This window comes from Sardina pilchardus, chromosome 24 (assembly GCF_963854185.1).
Source record: "Sardina pilchardus chromosome 24, fSarPil1.1, whole genome shotgun sequence".
NCBI lineage: Eukaryota > Metazoa > Chordata > Actinopteri > Clupeiformes > Clupeidae > Sardina > Sardina pilchardus.
In genome coordinates, this window is record NC_085017.1 from 11,019,136 (window position 1) to 11,038,571 (window position 19,436).

Genomic DNA, 19,436 nt, shown 5'->3' on the forward strand with positions numbered 1-19,436 from the left:
AGTTCTCTCTCATCAGTGCATTAGTATGTAGCCTTTGGGTGTCTTGATTTAATTGTTCATATATTATTAAAGTGTTATTTAACTCTTTTGGTCACAAATAAATTCAAAATAGAACAGCAAAGCCTCCTGGGAATCGCAAATACGTTTGCTAGGTCAAGTCTATTACAGAAATGTAGGGGGATAGATGAGCGGCCCCTCCTTTAATGGCATGGCCCTTTAGCCTGTATTAGTGAACGTAGCCTTTTGATAGTGAACGGATTAGCAGGTGCTTACGTGATTAATATGGAAGGCAAGAAGAGGAAAGACGAGAAAGAGGGGACTGAAAAGGGCAGAATTAAGAAGAAGCGACTGCTGGAGGAGCATGCATCTAAATGCTCAAAACAGATTTATCCGTAGCCAAGTCCACGGCCATCAACGAGTGCAGGTAAATTTGACAGAATGAAAAACACTGACACAAAGCTCAACTACGTTACTATTGCTAGACGGAAAATATCACAAGCTAGTTAACTCATTTACATTTCAAACGAATCAATGGCTTAGCCTACAGTTTTTTTCAGTGGCTAACATAGCGTCCAAACAGTTGTCACATTTTCAAAACTAAGTCTCCCAACTAGCACAGCATCCGTCTTTTGTGGCCATACCATTCACACATTTCATGTCGTTTTCGCACAATATGTAGGCAGTGAACCATCCTTACATTTTCTTAACAGACAAGTTATACCTCTTAACAAAATTATGGATCGTTTTTCTATTATTTACAGATGTTAACACACAACACCCCACAATTAAAACAATATTCCAAACCTTAACGTCTGCTTCTGCAATGGTATCAGTTTAAAAACAATATATCTCAGCTGATAATAAACAAACAATTGAATAATTGGCACAAGGATGATTTATGTTGGGTATGGGGCCAACCACAGCTGATTCCAGTCTGTCTTAGACTCAGTGGCAGGGGTTATTTCTCTCTATTACATTTACACTTGAAGGAGGAGGTGATGTTTTTGGAAACAGAAACAGAAAAAGACAAATACTGTAGTATATGGATGAGGAAGAGTAAGAACAAGGGGCCCAGGGAGAAGAGCACACCCAGTGAGAGATGCAGTGAGAGGTGCAGTAGGAGGTGCAGGAACAGTTAGAGAAGCAGTGAGAGGTGCAGCAGGAGGTGCAGGAGCAGGCCCAAGGAGAGGGCAAGGTAGAGATGTAAGAATGCGTGGTGCTGGCATTTTTTTGGTTCGGTAGGGGGCCGGTGTGGTCAGAATATTCCCGGTGGATTTTTGTGTCCCACTCCGCCCCTGTGATCAAGGGAAGTATTATGTGTATTTAAAGTGCCAATAACACTGAACAGTTAGCCTACATCTCTCTAACACGCTGCAGATCTGTTTCGACCTCACTCTGACCGTCACAACGGTCTAAAAAGGGACGGTGACGGTCATCCCTCGGTCTCACAGATCCAGTTACCTTCGTAACCTACAGTAATGCAGCAAGGCTACTCCCGGTGTGAAAACTACACTCGCATGCACAGCTGTCAGTGCGGCCGCATTTATTAGGCGTCATTATCTGCCAAGCGAGCTAAAGCCCAATTGACAGAAATTCTACATTAGATGTGAACAACAGGTGGCCGTATACATTGCGCATATATGCTTCATGTCTGAATGTCCGCTACCATCAGAAATGCGGTAAGCAATTATCGCAAAATGTACACAAAACCTGTCTGAAAAGGGCTTGTGTCTAGATTAGACCATATCTGTTCCATGCTATGTATGTGCATTATAAAGATCTGTCCCTAAGAAAATTTGTAATTGGTCATTTTTCACTGTGACTAGTTACATCACAGTAGGAAGATCTGTTCGTAAGAAAAGTTCATATTTGGCCAGTTCCCCGCATGACTATGCTAGATTCCTCTCAATTCCTCCAATGGCAGACACACATCTGTAACACCTTTTGACCTTCTGACCGACCTTTTGACCCTCAGGGCCTGTCAACCTTAACGACAGTCACAAACCAACTTCTACAAAAGCAGATTTGAATCCTTTAAATAAGAAACTCATGCCAGTATGGCTATCTAGAGTGGAATAGGGAAATAAAGAGAGCCCCTCAGTTTGTCCCCACTTGGTGATACCAAACGCCACATTAGGAACTATGGAATAGTGACTCAGGTAGAGAACCTCCCATTTAATTCCTCATTTGTTAACCCCAAATCAACCCTATTGTGTCTTCTAATCCCCTCGAAAAAGGGGCCCTTGCACGTGACAGACAAGTGATCCTCTCTTTTTTGCCTAGGCTATGTGAGAGCCTCATTAAGACATGCTCCCACATACAGATCTCTGATTATTAGGGGCCCTGTAAACTAGTGGACACAAAAATGCAACATTGTTTTTTTTCCTCGATGTTCAATTTTATGACTAACTATATTTGGTACTTTGGGGTTAACTGTAACCATTTTTGAGGCCGTTTAAAACGTGCATCAAATCACACAATTTGGTCGTTTTGGGTGTCGTAGCGTGTAATAAAGGTCGTCAACAATCAAATTGACTACTTTTAAAATTAATTTGAAGAGTTTAAGAGGAGAGTTTTTGGTTTTCTTCTAGCTTGGGTAAGCTGCAGGAGGATATAATTTAGCAATTGCTGCCAACATAGGCTAGCCTACTGTCAAAAACATCCTTGTGTGCGGATGACGGTCTGATTCAAGCAGGAGGGTAGAATTTGGCGAATTTGGCGGCAGCTGCTGCCAAAATACTGTGGGGGAAAAACATCCTTGCGGTTTTGACACCACATAATAAACTCAACAAGGTAGCCCAGGTGCTGGCGAGCCGTACCTCTGCGGACCTGGTTTCTCCACACTATACTTTTGCCCCGGCCGCAATCGCTGCCAATCCTTCTTCTCCTCCTCTTCAGATGAAGAAATCAAAAAGAACGAGTCGATTTGACAATTACAACTTTTCTTACAATCCCTCCAACAGGCCACCGCCAACAAGACAGGCTCAGCAGCCTCATACAACTGTAGCCTACTGTGTTGCTACGGGACCCGACGTCAGCGGATAGGCTACTAGGAGCGCGATTGGCAAGACAACTAGAAATTCTTCTTTTAAACTCTTAAAACGAATGAAAAAAGTAGTCAGTTTGATCGTCGACAACCTTTATTACAACCCACGACACCCAAAACGACCACATTGTGTGATTTGGTGCGTTTTCAACAGCCTCAGAAAATGGTTACAGTTAACCCCAAAGTACCCTATATTTTTTTACAGTGTAGGTAGGCCAATTCAGAGGCAGCATGGATGGTGAGGCGATGTGTGCTGCAGTGCAGGCTGCAGGGCCTATGACAAAAAAGTTAAACAGGTACGAGAAGGTAACCGTAACGGATCTCACCTTCAATCCGTGCAAAAGGTAAAGTCGTAGCGTGCCAAACCGTACTGGTACGAAAATGTTCAGTGGAAAAGGGGCATTTTTAGAAAGCCGTAACATTGCTTCAACTCAAAATTGGACAAGGAACAGATCATCCTATGCTAGTCCTACATTCTGTAAGGTTCCGTATCATTGGTCCGACATGCCATTAGTCCGACATCTCATTAGTCCGAAAATGAACCATTGACCAGAGATCCCATTAGTCCGACATCCCATTGGTCTGAAAAAAAGAGGCCCATTGGTCCGACATCTCATTAGTCCGACCATACAATAAATAAACAAATCCAGACTTTGGTCTGTTTCCTAAAAACTCCGTCTGCCACTGTTTACAGTTAGACTGATGTAACGCTGTATTTGATTTCAATAGCAGGGACATAGGTTAGTGGATGGGTGCGTGACTGCCACGCAGGTGACCTCGCATCCCGCGATGAACTTCATCTAGCTTTAGATGTGTTTTATTTTGCAAACGAACATCGAAGCTAACGTGTTTCAGTCTTATATGCCTACTTTCACACGACAAAACCACAAATTACCCTTCCAACATAGCTAAACGTAAGGACAATGAACTTACCTTTATGGTCAAGGACTCTACACTCTAAGAATTAGAGGAGCCTCGAGGAACCTTTTGGGGTTCCTCACCATTGCCACTGTGGAGGAACCTTTTCAGCTCACAGGGGTTCCTCAGGGATCCTTCATGAAAGGTTCTTCAAGGAACCCTTCAATTATTAGGCCTTATTATTACTACTAGGCCTTTTATCATGCATGTTGTTATCATGCATGTTTATGTTTATTATTATTATTATTATTATTATTACTATTGACAATACTGACAACAAAGGAATGTTTTCCACAGATTTTATTCAATAATTTAAAAAGTATTCTTTGGATCCTGTACCAATATAAATAAGTACTGATGTAGCCTACATATAATAAATATACACAGAATTTTATGTTTAACAAGTGTGTTATACTCAATTTAGGCTTATTATACACAAAGAAGAGATGTACTGTACGTGTAACTGTCATAAATAAATGCCTTACAAATAAATTGTATGTTCAATAGAGAGAGAGATGGAAAGAGTGATAAAGAAAGAGAGAGAGATGGAAAGAGTGATAAAGAGAGAAAGGGAGGGAGAGAGAGAAATGGAAAGAGTGATAAAGAGAGAGACTTGGATTAGATACTGCATTTTGCTTAAGAAAACAAATAGTTCGCCATTTTGATCACAGTGGGCGCAATTTTTCCTTCTGGTGTATTGGACATAAGGTACTTTTCAATAAAACTAAGAGTGTTTTTTACTTTTTTGTGATATTCCGTATTGAACACAAAACAAATTGACATCAAGGTTGCTAGTGCGAGGGTGATGTCATCAACTTCATGGGTGAGGATATTTGTGTAGTCCAGATGTACACCAAAAGTAGCCTCCAGGAACGGGTTTCCGGTGATGACCAGGACAGGCGTTGGAACCTCTGGAGTCTGGACAGACCAAAACTTTGTTATAGGAAATTGCTGATATGTACCTTGACAACATTTTGACCAATTCACAATAAATCACACCTTGTTGATACAGTAAAGGGCATCGGGGTCCTCCCTGAATAAATGTGGCAGAAGTAATGTGGCAAGGACCACCTGAAGACCTGTTGTAAGACAGATAAATGATAAAGATCATTCAGAGATCATCAGAAACACTACTAGCCTGTTTATCATAAAATGCAAGTAACCTCTACAGAATTTGAACATTGAAAGGCACACAGGATCGCTATTGTAGTTAGATATCACATACTGTAGTACTGAGTAAAGACTTTAATTTGTAGGATTACCTATTGATAAAATTGATTGATTAAAAGACACTGCTGAAAAAGGTCAGTTTTGTAAAGGTTCTGATAGCGCTGAAATGTTGCAAACAATAAAAGGATCTATTAGAAATGTAGTACTGGTACCTCTGTGTGACTCCTCTGCGCATCCAGTCTTGGCATCGTTATACATTTTAAAGAGATCCTGGCCTGTGGCTCGTTGCTGGCATTGTTCAATAATTTTTCTTGCTATTTGTCCCATTCCTGACATGATGCTTCGATCTACATCAACATCAAGCTGATTTTGTGATTCTGCAAGAAGCTGTTAATAACACAAAAAAACCACACATACACAAAATAACAAATCTTAATACGATGCATTTTTACAGCAGGGCACAAAATAAAGCAAGAAGTCATACTGTACTCACTACTACTGGAAGTCTTAGTGCAGGATACTCCTCAAGGGCTTCCATTGTGGAATGCTTTTCCAAGTATGCTCTTCTCTCTATCCTTGTTCGGGCCATTTTATCTTGTAGAAAAGATACATTTGGATGTTTCTTTCGGCACTCTGTCTGCATCTTTTGTCGGTGGCTTCCCAGGCTGGCTGCATCTTCTCCAAGACTCCTAGTCTCTCCACTCCTACTCTCTCCAGTCTGTCAGTTGACAAGGAAGTAATCAAAACCAAAAAACAGCATGGGCCTGCTTTAAGCTTCCTGTCCACAAGTCTTTCTACTTGATTTGCCTTCAGCTTTACACCTGCAGCCGAACCACGTCCGTTAGTAGCCTATATCAATAAAATCCTAACTGTCACTCTTGCCATATTGCTTAAATGATCTACAACATATTGGAAAATAAAGAACACATGCACCAGATTCCAGAGATTGTGGGCATAGTCAAAATTAGGCTAGATATTCTATGTAAGTGGCTTACCATTATGGCAGTAGTTGTCTGTTCTAAGTGTTTCTTCTTTGTTTGCATCTCTGGAATGTTTACTAAGGGTCGTCGTTCTTTTTTAAACTTATTTCTCAGCATTTGGTGCCATGATTCCTGTGTGATTCAAGGCCAAATGAAGTTTATCCATGTAAACACAATATAACGTCACAACTGAACAGTGTAAATAATGATTATCTTACATAGCCTTTGCCGGTCCGATCTCGCAGAAAGTAATATTTTGAAACCAGTGCAGAGCAGGCGTCATTGTATTGTTTGCTTGAGGGATGCCTGCAAAGACATAATTAAGTTTCAGTAAGTATACTGTATCTATATTATTGTATTTGTGCCTAAAAAAAACTGACATTGTAAACACAAACATTAGAAAATAAGTTGCAAAGTCAGAATTTCAGTTAAATAACATGAAGGTAATTTCGATTGATTTAAATGTACTTACCATGTGTAGCTACAAATGTTATCGAAAAGCACCTGAACAATTTGGGATCTCCATTTATTTCTTAACGCTGTGGTAATGAAAACTTCACTCTTTTCATCGAGCTTCTGTTGCAGAGTGGTGGGAAACCTGGGAAGCCGATAAGTGACTGGCCACTCTTTTTTAGATGGGTGGGATTCAGTTTGAAGCTCGGGGGTTCTAGAAAATAGAAAGTGTCATAAGGTTGATGTAGCTAGTTGGCACATTTCTGCATTGAAATTGCATTGGAAGTAGGTGCAGGGTACATGGTAAGGCCCTCTAGCTCACAGCCTGAAAGGTAGCCTTGGCAGTTTCTCTAAAAATAAGCAATATAAGTAATGATTCAACCAAGGACATTGCATTTACCCAATTGATGAAGTATTGGCCTCGGGTTCATCCCTCTTCTTTAAACATTCAAAGTTTTTATAAAAAATAACCTGATTTTTAATATTTGGAATTAGATTTTCGACCATTCGATCGGTCAGTAACAGCAATGTCTCTCCATCAATGTCATTTTCTGTGGAAAAATAGACAAAAGTGTAAGGAAAACACTGATCAAGACTAATATAATGAAAACATTGCTGATGTTCCTATTACACTGTAAACAGTAATAATGGGCTGTGGGTGATAGTCAACAGTTAAGAGCATAACATCAAGCATTAGTTCGTTTTGAAATTTTAGTTTATAACATTGTAGAGAAGTCTATATTTTCACCTATTCGAATGGAGCAAGTCTCTCTTTGTGTGTCACCCAGTATCTCAAGGCAACAAAGCGATCTCCCTCAATGTTTGAATGGATGTCAAGTCCATGATGGTCAACTTCTTCTCCTACTTTTAAGGCAACCCATTCTCTCTCCTCCAATTTGAAGGCATGGAAATGGCATTCAAATGAAGAAGGGACCATCTTTGTGCCAACTATAAACCATTGCCCATTTATGCAATAAATGGCCTTGATCTGCATGAAAATGGGAATATCCTCACTCTGAATGACTTCAATTATTTTCAACTCTCCAATCTGATAAGAAGCATCATTGTAGACCAGAGACTTAGTTGTTTGTATAACTAGGTCTTCCAAGCGCCTGTCTGTTTTCTTTTGTAGCGCTACAGCAGCCACATCTGGTAGAAACCCTCCTCTAAGTTCACTACAGCTCCCAGTGTGGCTAACTTCAGTCCCCAAACTTTTAGTATTAGCCTGCTCCCAGCACTGCCTCATTTGATGTCTGGTTGCCAGTGTCTTACTGATGTTTTTGAAGTTACTGACCACAGATGCAAGTCTTTTGAAGTATTGGTGTTTTGCTTCGAAGCGCATGCATGAGAGATGGACAAGAGGTCCATAGAAACTAATCAGGGTCGGATAATGCAGAATGAAGTGCATCTTTGGAATGGACACGTTTTTGAAAAGATTGTCAAAGGTCACATGGAACTCTGTTATTTTTTCCTCCAAGAATGGCATCCACGATCTTCTAACAACTGGTGCCATGATTATATCTACCACCTCACGCAGCACCAGGTAACAGTCCCAGTGCTTGTTTGGCCTAATTAGGTGACCGATCAATTGCGGCAAAAGGCGAAAAAAGGTCCACTTCTCTGATGCACTTCCAGACAACTGTCCTCCATTTCTAAGAGTCCTTTCTGAAATGGTTTGGGGTTTAGATGTTTTCTCATTCCAACCATATGTATAATGTTCTATTTCATAGTTCAACTGACCAAGGGTAATTATTTTCTCTTTTATCATAGCTTGAAGTATTTTCTTTAGAACAAAAGGGATAACACCTTCTTGAACATCATGCATGACATCAGGTGGAAAGAGATGTAGAGATACAACAGGGGCGTAGTTTAGATCAGCGAAACAACATGGTCGCATTACACCATACACCACACCATTTTCCAAATCTTGCTGCACAGCCCTTAGATGGTACATGTAGTTGTTCTCATCCCTCATCACAAACTCTTCCTCTCTGAACTTGGACCTCACCTCCTCTCTTGTAGCCATGCAAAACCGACATATTCGCCCATGACTGAAGTTCCTTGAGAGACCTGCTACAGCGTGAGCGGACAGGTTGTCACCTGAGATAGTGGCAATAGTGCCAAAGAAATTCTTTGCCTGTCCATTGCACTCTAACAATACTCCTTCTGTCTCGAGTAGTTTCACATCTTCTATTAAAGGTCTAAATACGTCATCATAGTTGCTTGCGTCCTTGTGGATAAATTTATGCTTCACTAAGATGGAGAGGTAGATGTTCTGTGTTTTTGATGTGTAGCGATGGTGGAGATTTCCTAATTTGAAGTACACTGCAGTGAGCTTGTGCTTGCCTCTATTGGCCCCTATGGGATTGACAACTTCAAATTCATCTACATAGAAGTGTAGGCGGATGCTGTTGTAATTACAAAGGAGTGGATGACCTTTACACTGCTCTCCATCACTGTAGTCCTCCAAAATGTCTGGAGGTTTTGCAACAGGCTCGGAGTTGAGCATTGCCCATACATCCTCATTTTTGGCCAATTTCTGCAAAAGGGCTGGAAGGGGGATATATTGGAGGTGGGCACAAGGACTTGGGTGATTCATGTGTAACTGCAATGGTGATATAAGACCTAGTTCTTCAGTGCAATACTTTTGGAGCATCCAGTCACTGCTAATTTCTCTAATGCACTGCTCAAAGATGGAATTCTGGGCTAAAAGTTCAGCAAGATTTTCATCTTCACCTATGTTGATATGCAGGGTTTGTTCTAGATGGAACTTAAGTGCATCTGAAAAATGGGTGGTGAATGCCTGAAGGATGACTCTAAAATCTTGTACAATATCGGTGTGGACAACTGCAGGTATGCAGTGTTTCTCTCTCAATTTGAGAATAAACAAAGAAAGATTCCTCTTAAGATCTCGAACTAGATCCTCCACTTTATACGGTACTGGGGCATTTTCTTGGGCAATATCATCATCACAGTCACTTCTTTCGTCAATGTCAATATTTTCAAATTCGACTCCTGGGTCATCTAATTGGTCTCTATTGCACACAACCAATAGATCTCTATGTTTTCTGTAAACGTGTGATCTGTAGGAACTGAAGCACTTGTTTATCTGTGCACATCCATTCAAACCACATGTAAAAGAAAATGGCGTGTCACTTTCATGGTAGAATCCAATGTGGCGAATTTGTTTGATCAATGAAAACAATAACTGGTCGCACAGTGGACAACGATAAACTGTCATTTTAAATCCCACCTCGGAAAGAGTCAGCGTACTGTTGGAGGTTGTTCGATGATAGCCAGTCACACACTTCTTCCACAGATTTGTTCATTCTGAAATGAATGAAAGGAAAAAGAAAAGGTCAGATTTCTACACCCCTTTGATTCTATAATTCACTTTGCAAATAAATCCATTATGATCAAAAAGGTTTAAAATCTAACAGGATTCCTAGTGGCGACAACACTGCGCAACACTACTAGTCCAATGTAACAACACGATAACAATGTTTCCATTTAGCTGCTAACGTTACTTGTAACTGTCAACTAGCAGAGGCAACAGTTTTATCTACCGCTCTGAACAGACTGTACGAACTACTGTGGTGACATTGCTAGCTGGTGCTGGCATCCCAAGTATCAAACAAACTGTGGTGTCATTTTAAACGACAGCTTTAAACATATCTTTAGTCAAACGGGAAAAATAGGAGAATAGTAGCCTGCTAGCCTACGTTGACACTGTTGAACAGCAAGCAGACTCGCCAGGACAATGAGCGCCTTACTGACTTTAGACAGGTGAAATTGACGAGTGACAGCTAAACAGAAAGATAGTTAGTCGGTATATCGTTTAAGATAGTGTATTGGCTATGACTTGCTGTACGAGAGACTAACACAAACAATGTGCATTAAGGTTAAGCACGCTATTTCAGTGTGGCAGATAACGTGAACTTGAAGACTAGCAATACATCGACACCGTTTATTGACTTGACCAAATGGTATAATGTCAAAATAAAGGTTAACTGAAAATGCCTTCATGAATATATTTTATGATGGATCAAGATTTACACATGAAACTGAAATCTTGCTATCTTCTCACTCATTTTGCTAGGCTAAATGTATGTTTGTGTATTATGACTGACGTTAACTAAGCTGCTAGCATTCAGGGAACGATTAGCTATGATAAGTGATAACCAAAACCGATTTAGCAGCTGGACTATGGGAATATAAATGTCGATGCTGACTACCCCGGACATGTTGTCACTAGACATTTCTAGGTCTAAAATTAATTGACAGATATAAAAGTTAATGTTTACCAGTATAGACTCGCTAACGTTAATGTTACCCACCTTTTGAGTTGTTCGTTGAATGGAAAGTCGTTGGAAAGTCCGTCACGGCAGTTCAAAATGTTCCACGCTCGCGGACAAACAATGGCCATGCAGGTTCCTCAAAGAACCCCAAAGATGGGAAGGTTCCTGGAGAATCCCCAAAGTGCCTCGAAGCACCTCTAATTCTTAGAGTGTAGGCTACAAGTTATCCACAGTTAGTCCAAAGTTATTTCCATCGTGCATTCTTCTCGATATGAGCTAGAAATAGAGCCTTGCCATATTCTTCTATCAGGTCTGACTAAATTCAAAGTTTCACTCCAGAAACATGTCGTTTTAATTTGGTGGTCCTGGCTTCCCAAAATGTCGCACATCACACTGCCACATTGGTTTAGGTGCCTTTCTTTAAATATTACATATTACATTGTTTAATTGCATATAATATCTCTGTAGTTCTCATGTAATATCATTGTATGCACATGTACTTATGTAGCCTATATGTATTTTTTATACACGCGCACCTTACCCGAATGCGCTAGGTGATGGGAGCGGTCTGAAGAAGGTAGCAAGTGCGTGTGTGAGATTTGTGTGATATTTTGAATCTGTGGCGCCAGTAGGCCTAGCCTACTCAGTGCTGCGGCAACGAGTGTAGGCTATGTTTTCCTGCGAGTTTGAAACTAACAACAATAAAAGACTACAGGGTAAACGTATTTTCACATTAGTTAAACGCTGTGCGCAGTTTGGACCGGTGCATTACCAAACAGAGGACGCACGAAGAGAAAAATACCTTCGCGGACTGCATGCACCAGATTTGGTGAGATCGATTTTTTTTTTAATGTTTTCATATTGATTGGTCTAGCAGAGAGAGAGCAATAGCATTTTCCCTTTTTTTCTGAGCATTATATTTTTTGTTTGCTACATCGCGGGACGTTTTGTCGGCAGCGGCCCTTTCGTTTTCCTGGATTGACTCTTGTGCGCGTGGCAAAATACTTGTGCGCCTGGCAAAATACAGGACATCTTTCGTTTAGTTTAGACTTTTAGGTTTATTTTCGGGACTGAATGAGAGGGGGAATTGCAACGCTTGGGATTGCTTGGGACATTTAATGGTGTGTGTGAATATAAAGCGCCGCTGTGCACGACCTGGGTTATTGTTTAGTGTGTGTCTTCCTTTACTGTTAAACCGAAGAAAGCGACATTGTTTCATTGTTATAATCAAGAGACGCACTCAGATGTGTCTACGTTGTAGCCTACTTCATTCTCGGAATTATCTGTTTATTGCCATTCATATTTAGTCATTAAAAAAACCCTTGTGCGTTTAATTAACACAGCCGAAGGTAAAAGGTTAATTGTTACAACAGGCTAGCACATTTCCACCTGTTGTTAGACACACAATGCTGCAAAAAAAAAGACGTCTCCTCTTTTCCGCGAATTTTGCATCTTTCAGTTTCAAGTCATCCATGCATCTATGTGTATGGTCGGACTAATGGGACGTCGGACCAATGGTTCTCTTTTTTTCGGACTAATGAGATGTCGGACTAATGGGATCCCTATTGAATGGTTCATTTTCGGACGAATGGGATGTCGGACTAATGGGATGTCGGACCAATGGTTAGTCCCCATTCTGTAACTGGAGATAGAGATAGGGTGACCTCCTTTCCTTTGCTTTACGTGGCTGACTAAAACTATTATGCCGACATATTATGCCGCTTCAGTGGTAAGCGGAAGCGGAAGTAAAGGGAGTGAGAAAGCTGCAGTGAAATCTTGAACCTCCAAACGTATCCACATAGCTTCGCGTAAACAAAAATGGCGACTGCAGACCCTGGACCCTCGAATGACGGCGGACCAGCTAGCAGAGGATTCCCGTCTGGCGAAAAGAGTAACGAGCGAGATGGCCCAAGCGAGAGCGGTGGAGAAGGTGAACGCGAGCGAGACCGGGCTACGTTCGAATGTAATATTTGTTTGGATACAGCAAGAGACGCGGTCATCAGTTTGTGTGGCCATCTATTCTGGTATGTCCTGTAATGTTAGCTGGTTTAGCAAGCTAATGCTATACTCACTTACGCCGCGGTCTGCTACTCCACTTAGTAAATCAGCCTTTTATAAAGTGATTTGCGTGCTACTGCAGATTTTGTACGCATTTATAAAGCATACATTAACTACAGGTAATGATAACTAGGTATAATTGTCTGTTTGTATCGTATGGGGTGCCTCGGTTAACAGCTAGTTGGCTAACGTTAGCTACATCAACATGATGATCAAACAACATTGAGTTCGTAAATCTTAATAATAACTGATCACGTTTCCTGTTAACCATAAAGTATAGTTAATCTTGGTTGCTTTAGTCAATGTTTACGAAAATGAAAATGCATGTTATAAGCAGAATTTGAAATGCTTGCTTCTGGTTACCTAACTGCTGTCCTAGCTATGTCTGCTAATTACTTGTCATGAACGAGATGGAGCAGTTTGAGTGTCACATTGGCATATGTAGAATGTTGTTTCCTCTGGTTACTGCAAGTACAGGCTACTGCGAGCATAGGCATAGAACCCTAGCATTGCAGATCATGACATGCTCATCCCAAAACGTCAGCTGTTACCTTACATTAGCTTGCTTGCTAGCTATACATGTTCATCCCACCCTCTGCAACAGTAATGAACCTTGACTGTTAGTTAATTGACTGTCGGCCAAACTGTAATTTGGCACATATGTGTCTAGCCATCTTGTCAGACAGATATGGGATTTGTGATGGATTGGGTTAATTCACTTCGTCATTTTTAGCCGAATCTGAAATTAATTATGCTTTCAAGGTGATGGACCCATTATGTGAAATGTGAGACACTGGCATGTCTTTAGGCTTCAAGGGCTATTAGTTCTGAGTTTGTTGTTCTTGTTCTGATTGGATGGCGTTTGGTCCAACTCTTCATGTCGTAGGACCACCATCTCATCACTTGACAAGCAAAGTAACCATAAACAGACCATAATCGAAGAACCTGTGCAGTTGTATACTGATGTGTTACTCGTCTGTTGTCATCATACCCATTACAGTTTTTGCCCGTTGCTTGAACACATTTGGCAAAACTTCGCTCACTGTGCCAAAACTCTACACACAAGTGAATATAACACAACACTAGGAAATAAACCTTTCACATCTATGCCAAATTGAAACTCTTCTATCAGTACCTAAACTCTGCTATCAAAACCCAACCATCCTCTGTCAAAATGTAACTCTGGTGACAAAATGAAACACACTTGCATCATACACTTGCAAATCAGGAGGAATACACTAGTCTACTTTATATAAAACATATTTGCGTGAATACATCTAGCAAAACTTCACTCATTGTGCCAAAACTCTACACACAAGTAAACATGACACAACACTGGGAAATATACCATTCACATCACCATTTCCAATGGCTAAACTGAGGGCTTTTTGTAGATGGCTGACTGGTGTTCAGTTTTGGAAGTAAGTGCGTTCAGGTGTGTATTTGAGAGGTTGCAATTACCCAATGTGTTTTGTATTTTGGATACATGTGTTTAACAAATGGTACTATGAGATTTCATTTTTGAACGAAGTGTCTTATGTATGACATAGAGAGTAGTATGCAGGACCAAGTGTCTCGCATAAAGGAGCAAGTGTGTTGTAGAATTACAACTAGAGTGCAAAGCAGCACTTTTGTTTAAGGTATAGGTGCATGTGTTTGAGATTTGGCAACAAGACTTAAAGTTGTGTTACTTTAGTCTAAGCATGGGTCTATAGTGTTCAAGCAACGGGCAAAAACTGTAATACTAAGGTTTCTGCACACCTCATCATCATATGTGGCCCAATGTTGTCTTTTTTTCTGAAGAAGCATTTTCACTATTTCAATGGCAAAAGCCAAGCTACAATTAAGTAGACAGGTTTCATTCTTGTAGGTAAAGTGGCATACACAATGATATGATCATAAAAAATCATGAAACATAAACATGTCTCCTCTCTCTCTCTCTTTGTATGTCTCTATGTGTAGCTGGCCCTGTTTGCACCAGGTAAGCCCATATGTTTTGCTGTGGTTATGCAAGCCTCCATGCTATTGGTCAGTCTGTAGATCTGGATTAAAGTGCCATAAGGTGATCATGTACTTGAGGGATTGTTCATTCACACAGTTGACTTGACAGCCTATACACAGTGGTTTGTCTCATTTACACATAGGCTGAACATAAGATGAAAACACAGTGTGGTAAAACTGTTGGACTGACCATGCAGAGGGTAAACTAAAAACAGAGATTTAAGTGCAGGTGCATTTGGAGTAGCCTAGTGCTATCTTGTGGGAGATATCACACCAAATCTAATGTTTGGGGCAAATAATGAAGTAGTGACCTTGCGGACAGGTAGAGGGCCTTTTACTTGGTTTACGAGGAGGAGCAGTTTCAGAGGTCTCTTTTTAATAGTTGGGTTGAGCTGTTCTTTAATTTATTTTACATTAAGTGCATTGTACTGTTCGTCGTTGTAAGGATAATGATATTATTGTCTACAGCAACCCTTGTATTTAGTTTTTTTTGGGGGGGGGGGGATTAGAATGTGTTGCTGTTTAAAGCACAAGCTCTCTTGAATCTTTGTGTGAACGTTTATGGGATTGACATATTTAATGCTGCCCTGTTACCTTAGTACTTGGCATCGGCCTTTGCATACACAGTGACACCTACTTTTCTATGATATAGGATTGTATGTGTGGTCTTGTTGACTCTCCCAACGCCGCTAGTGGCTTGGGGATACCCCATGGCTGTAGCATTTTCTATCTGTATGTGTTTCTGATTTTCCCCATTCCTGCAATTCCAGTGGCTAGAGACCAGACCCAGCAGACAGCAGTGTCCTGTGTGTAAGGCTGGCATCAGCAGAGACAAAGTCATCCCCCTTTATGGCCGAGGAAGCAGCAGCCAAGAGGACCCCAGGTACATATTGAGAGAGAGAGAGATAGAGAGAGATGCAGAGATAGATATGCGCTGTCATGACTGTTCTTTGATTCCACGTGGTTGTATGTGAGTAATGTGTGTCTTTCTCAGTCTCATTTGAACGTGCTTCTTCTGTATTGCAGGTTGAAAACCCCACCTCGACCTCAAGGCCAGAGACCTGAGCCAGAGAGTAGAGGGGTGAGCATTCACAGTTCTGTCTTGATTCTGTCTGTACCTACACTGGAGAGCAAGCAGAGCCTCCGCTGTTTGAAAGGAGCTAATTTAGCCCTTCTGTGCCGTAGCCTTTCCAGGGTTTTGGGGACACGGGTTTCCACATGTCGTTTGGCATAGGAGCGTTTCCCTTCGGTTTCTTCACCACAGTCTTCAACACCAATGACCCTTTCCACAGAGCAGGTACACACTCCCCAGTGGCCCTATTGCACACACGTGTACTGCATACTCGCCCACTCATCTGATCTAAGCATCTACAAGTTTTTACTAGAAGGCTTTCTGCCTGATCATTCACTCATCGTGACATACAATGCAAGTTACTGTCTGAAATGTCTGAAAACTTATTCTGACATGTAGAACTTTCTAATTGTCTTTATTTTTCTGCCCTTCAGATTATGTGGGTGATCACCAAGGCAACGGGAACGCCAATAATGGGAACAACTGGCAAGACTCTCTCTTCCTATTTCTGGCCATCTTTTTCTTCTTCTGGATGCTGAGTGTGTAAGCCAGACAGCGGCAGCAGAAAGACTTGAGGAGATGAGGGATGAGGAGAGAGACAGGGAGATGGGTGAGACTGGAGATGGGGATAGGCGCACCATTTAGCAAACTCTGAAAGAACACACACACACACACACACACACATACACACTCTCTCACTCTCACTCTCACATACACTCGAAAGAGCAGTGGAGTGTTACGTAAATGGAATGTACTCATTGGGAGACTACTAACAGTCACACATAATAGGCCAGCACTGTATGAGTGTGCAGTGTGCAACGACACACAACCTAGTGGTGAATAAGCACTTTTTGTCTGTCCATCTCTACCTCCCTCTGTCCTCTCCTCTCTTGGCCTCATCCCTTCCCCCGACACACACATGTGCACACACACACTCATGAAGTGGGACCTGGCCATAGGCCACGGCACAGCTGGCTACTGGAGCGCCACTGGCCATGTGGATGCTGTCCGTATTGAACATCGAGTAGAGTCAGTATTACAGAGAGGGATCAGAGCTGATCAGTGAGGTTTGATTCATAGCTGATAGTGCATCTACCCAGGGTACACTGTTCTAGATGTTAGACCGAAGTATTACAAGGGGAGTGGCACACTGCCATGAGAAGTGAGCGCAATTTCCTTCTCTGTTTGGTAGACTTTGTGCAAGAAGCCCTCTGAATAAGTGAACTGGAGAAGGCTGAACGATAATTTGTTCACTAGACTCTAAGTCTCTCCTATTACATTATTTGCTTAATTCATACCAAAGACGTGATTTTTAACTCAAAAAGATTTGCACAAGGACATGTAGTTTACAGTAAGAAAAGAAATCAAATAAATTCTTGTTTCATAAATACTAGCTACATATGTGGCATCGTACCTTCCCTGCCATTATAGCAACATAGCAGTGTACAAGCCACCATTTCATTGTGCGATGTCCTGAAATAATATAATTCATTTATAGTGGAACCTTTGGCGTACTGTTCTGCACCTGAACGACGTTGTTGCAAAGTAAATAATTTAAGATCTAAATAGTCTACAAGGAACAGTAGTAATGGAATATTGTACTCAGAGAGCGGTCAATCATTTTCCTGGTCAGTGTCAGAGTATAGATCTTTCATACTCCTTGGTTGTACTATAATACACAGCACAATGAGGGCACACACATGAAGTGCTAGTGTCTTCACTGTAAAATCCTTGGACACTTGAGGTAGACCTGACATATGTGACTGACCATCAGAACTCAAGTGGTACTATGAGTGGCTAAGCGAGTAAAGTGTTAGTAGCTTGGGGGAGTGTGTGTGTGTGTGTGTGTGAGAGAGAGTGTGTATGTGTGTAATTATTCCTTTACCACATCTTTATTCCAGCAACAATAATGTTTTGCCCCAAACCATTTTGGATCCTTTTTTGAAATGCAGGTGTAGCACAGAGCAGGCGGGTTATTCTCCATAGTGTTAAGGTGGTTAATGTCCATGCACAGCCCCAACTGGTAGAGATGCACCAAACTTGCGTGTTATTCCAGAAGCACACCAGCTTCCCTGGTATGAACATATGGATATGGTGACGTTTCTGTCCCTCTTGTATCAATGGCTATTCTCAGTCTTGAAGTCTTGTCTGTTTGTGTGTGTGTATATGTGTGTGTACATATCTGTGTATATATGACAAATGCTGATTTTAAACATGTCGCCACTGGCCATTACCATGCGAGGTGGGGCATAAAGTTGTGCAGAAATGTTAGTTCTTAATTGTACATGTAATCTGATGGACAGTGGGTTGACTTCCTGCTTGGCCCTCCAGACAGTACGGAGGCTTTAATTGGATGATGCGACCTACGTAAACCAGTGAGTCAATTGGGATAGGCCACTCATCAAGTCTGTATGGGCAGACTGTTCCTCAATAAAAATGTCAGGTAGATACATGGCTCAATTGAATCAGAATAATAACTGCTTTTCATTAGGTAGTCATGGCAATGGACAAATTGGGGTTGGTTTTATTTTATTTTTTTGCATATCACTGTCTAGTTCAATGACTCCTTTGTATTATACTTTGTGACACTAAAAACAGGCAGACGACCTTTGTACCACAAGTCTTTTTCTGTGGTCTTTTTACTTAAGGAGACTTGATGCAAAGGCAAAAGCAGAGATTTTAAATGACCTTAAAATGAGGACTGTTTTCTGTCAGTGAATAAATGTTTAATACAGCTGATTAGTGTGGATCATTTGCCTTTGTTTCTGAAGTCATGAAAAACAGAACTCAAGACTGGCACAGTCTAGCCTTAAATATTCAACGATGTGTTTTCCAATCAATATGGTCTCTGTGATGTGCATTTACATTACATGTATTCGTTTAGCAGACGCCTTTATCCAAATGGCTGACAAAAATGAACAAAGCAAAATCCAGAGTGCAAGCATGTTGTGTGATTGTTATGTGGTTCTTCATAGATACATTGATTGTGTAATACTTGGCCACTTGTGATTTCAGAACCGGTTCTACAGCAAACCTGTTCCACAACACTATTAATACTTTAAGTGCTTGTGTGTCAGAGATGACACCAGTAATCAGATCTATGCTGGGACATGTTGCCATCTTCAGCATAGGCCAGGTGCATACTACATTAGTCGACACTATAGGCTGATCAACAGCTAAATTCAATTATTGTGTTGTTTTGTTTGTATGTCGCTTTGGACAAAAGTGTCTGCTAAGCAACATAACTATAAGCAACATAACTAACATTGTTTATCACGGAGTTCACCAGAAAGATATTGAAGAATTTAGTATCATTCTGTTTTATTCAGATAAATATAAACATTTCATTGCAAAGACTAAAAACATAAAAAAATTCTGTATATATGAAATCATTTACAATGTTTTGGCCCACTCTCCGCTATAGTGAGTGTCTTCTCAAC

General features: G+C 41.0%; 2 protein-coding genes across 2 annotated transcripts; one reads left to right on the plus strand and one right to left on the minus strand.

Annotated features, from left to right (window-relative positions):
* Positions 1–4,003: 4,003 nt before the first annotated feature.
* On the minus strand, positions 4,004–5,847 carry LOC134073147 (sterile alpha motif domain-containing protein 3-like). The gene is made up of 5 exons (XM_062530132.1): positions 5,628–5,847; positions 5,347–5,521; positions 4,964–5,043; positions 4,746–4,882; positions 4,004–4,112 (listed from the first exon to the last, which is right to left on the minus strand). The coding sequence occupies exons 1-5, from the start codon at positions 5,775–5,777 to the stop codon at positions 4,004–4,006; spliced, it is 651 nt and encodes a 216-aa protein (XP_062386116.1). The 5' UTR covers positions 5,778–5,847.
* A 6,789-nt stretch (positions 5,848–12,636) lies between these two features.
* rnf5 (ring finger protein 5) lies at positions 12,637–18,735 on the plus strand. The gene is made up of 6 exons (XM_062528955.1): positions 12,637–12,889; positions 14,886–14,904; positions 15,695–15,807; positions 15,951–16,005; positions 16,110–16,221; positions 16,431–18,735. The coding sequence occupies exons 1-6, from the start codon at positions 12,684–12,686 to the stop codon at positions 16,541–16,543; spliced, it is 618 nt and encodes a 205-aa protein (XP_062384939.1). The 5' UTR covers positions 12,637–12,683; the 3' UTR covers positions 16,544–18,735.
* The last annotated feature ends 701 nt before the right edge of the window (positions 18,736–19,436 follow it).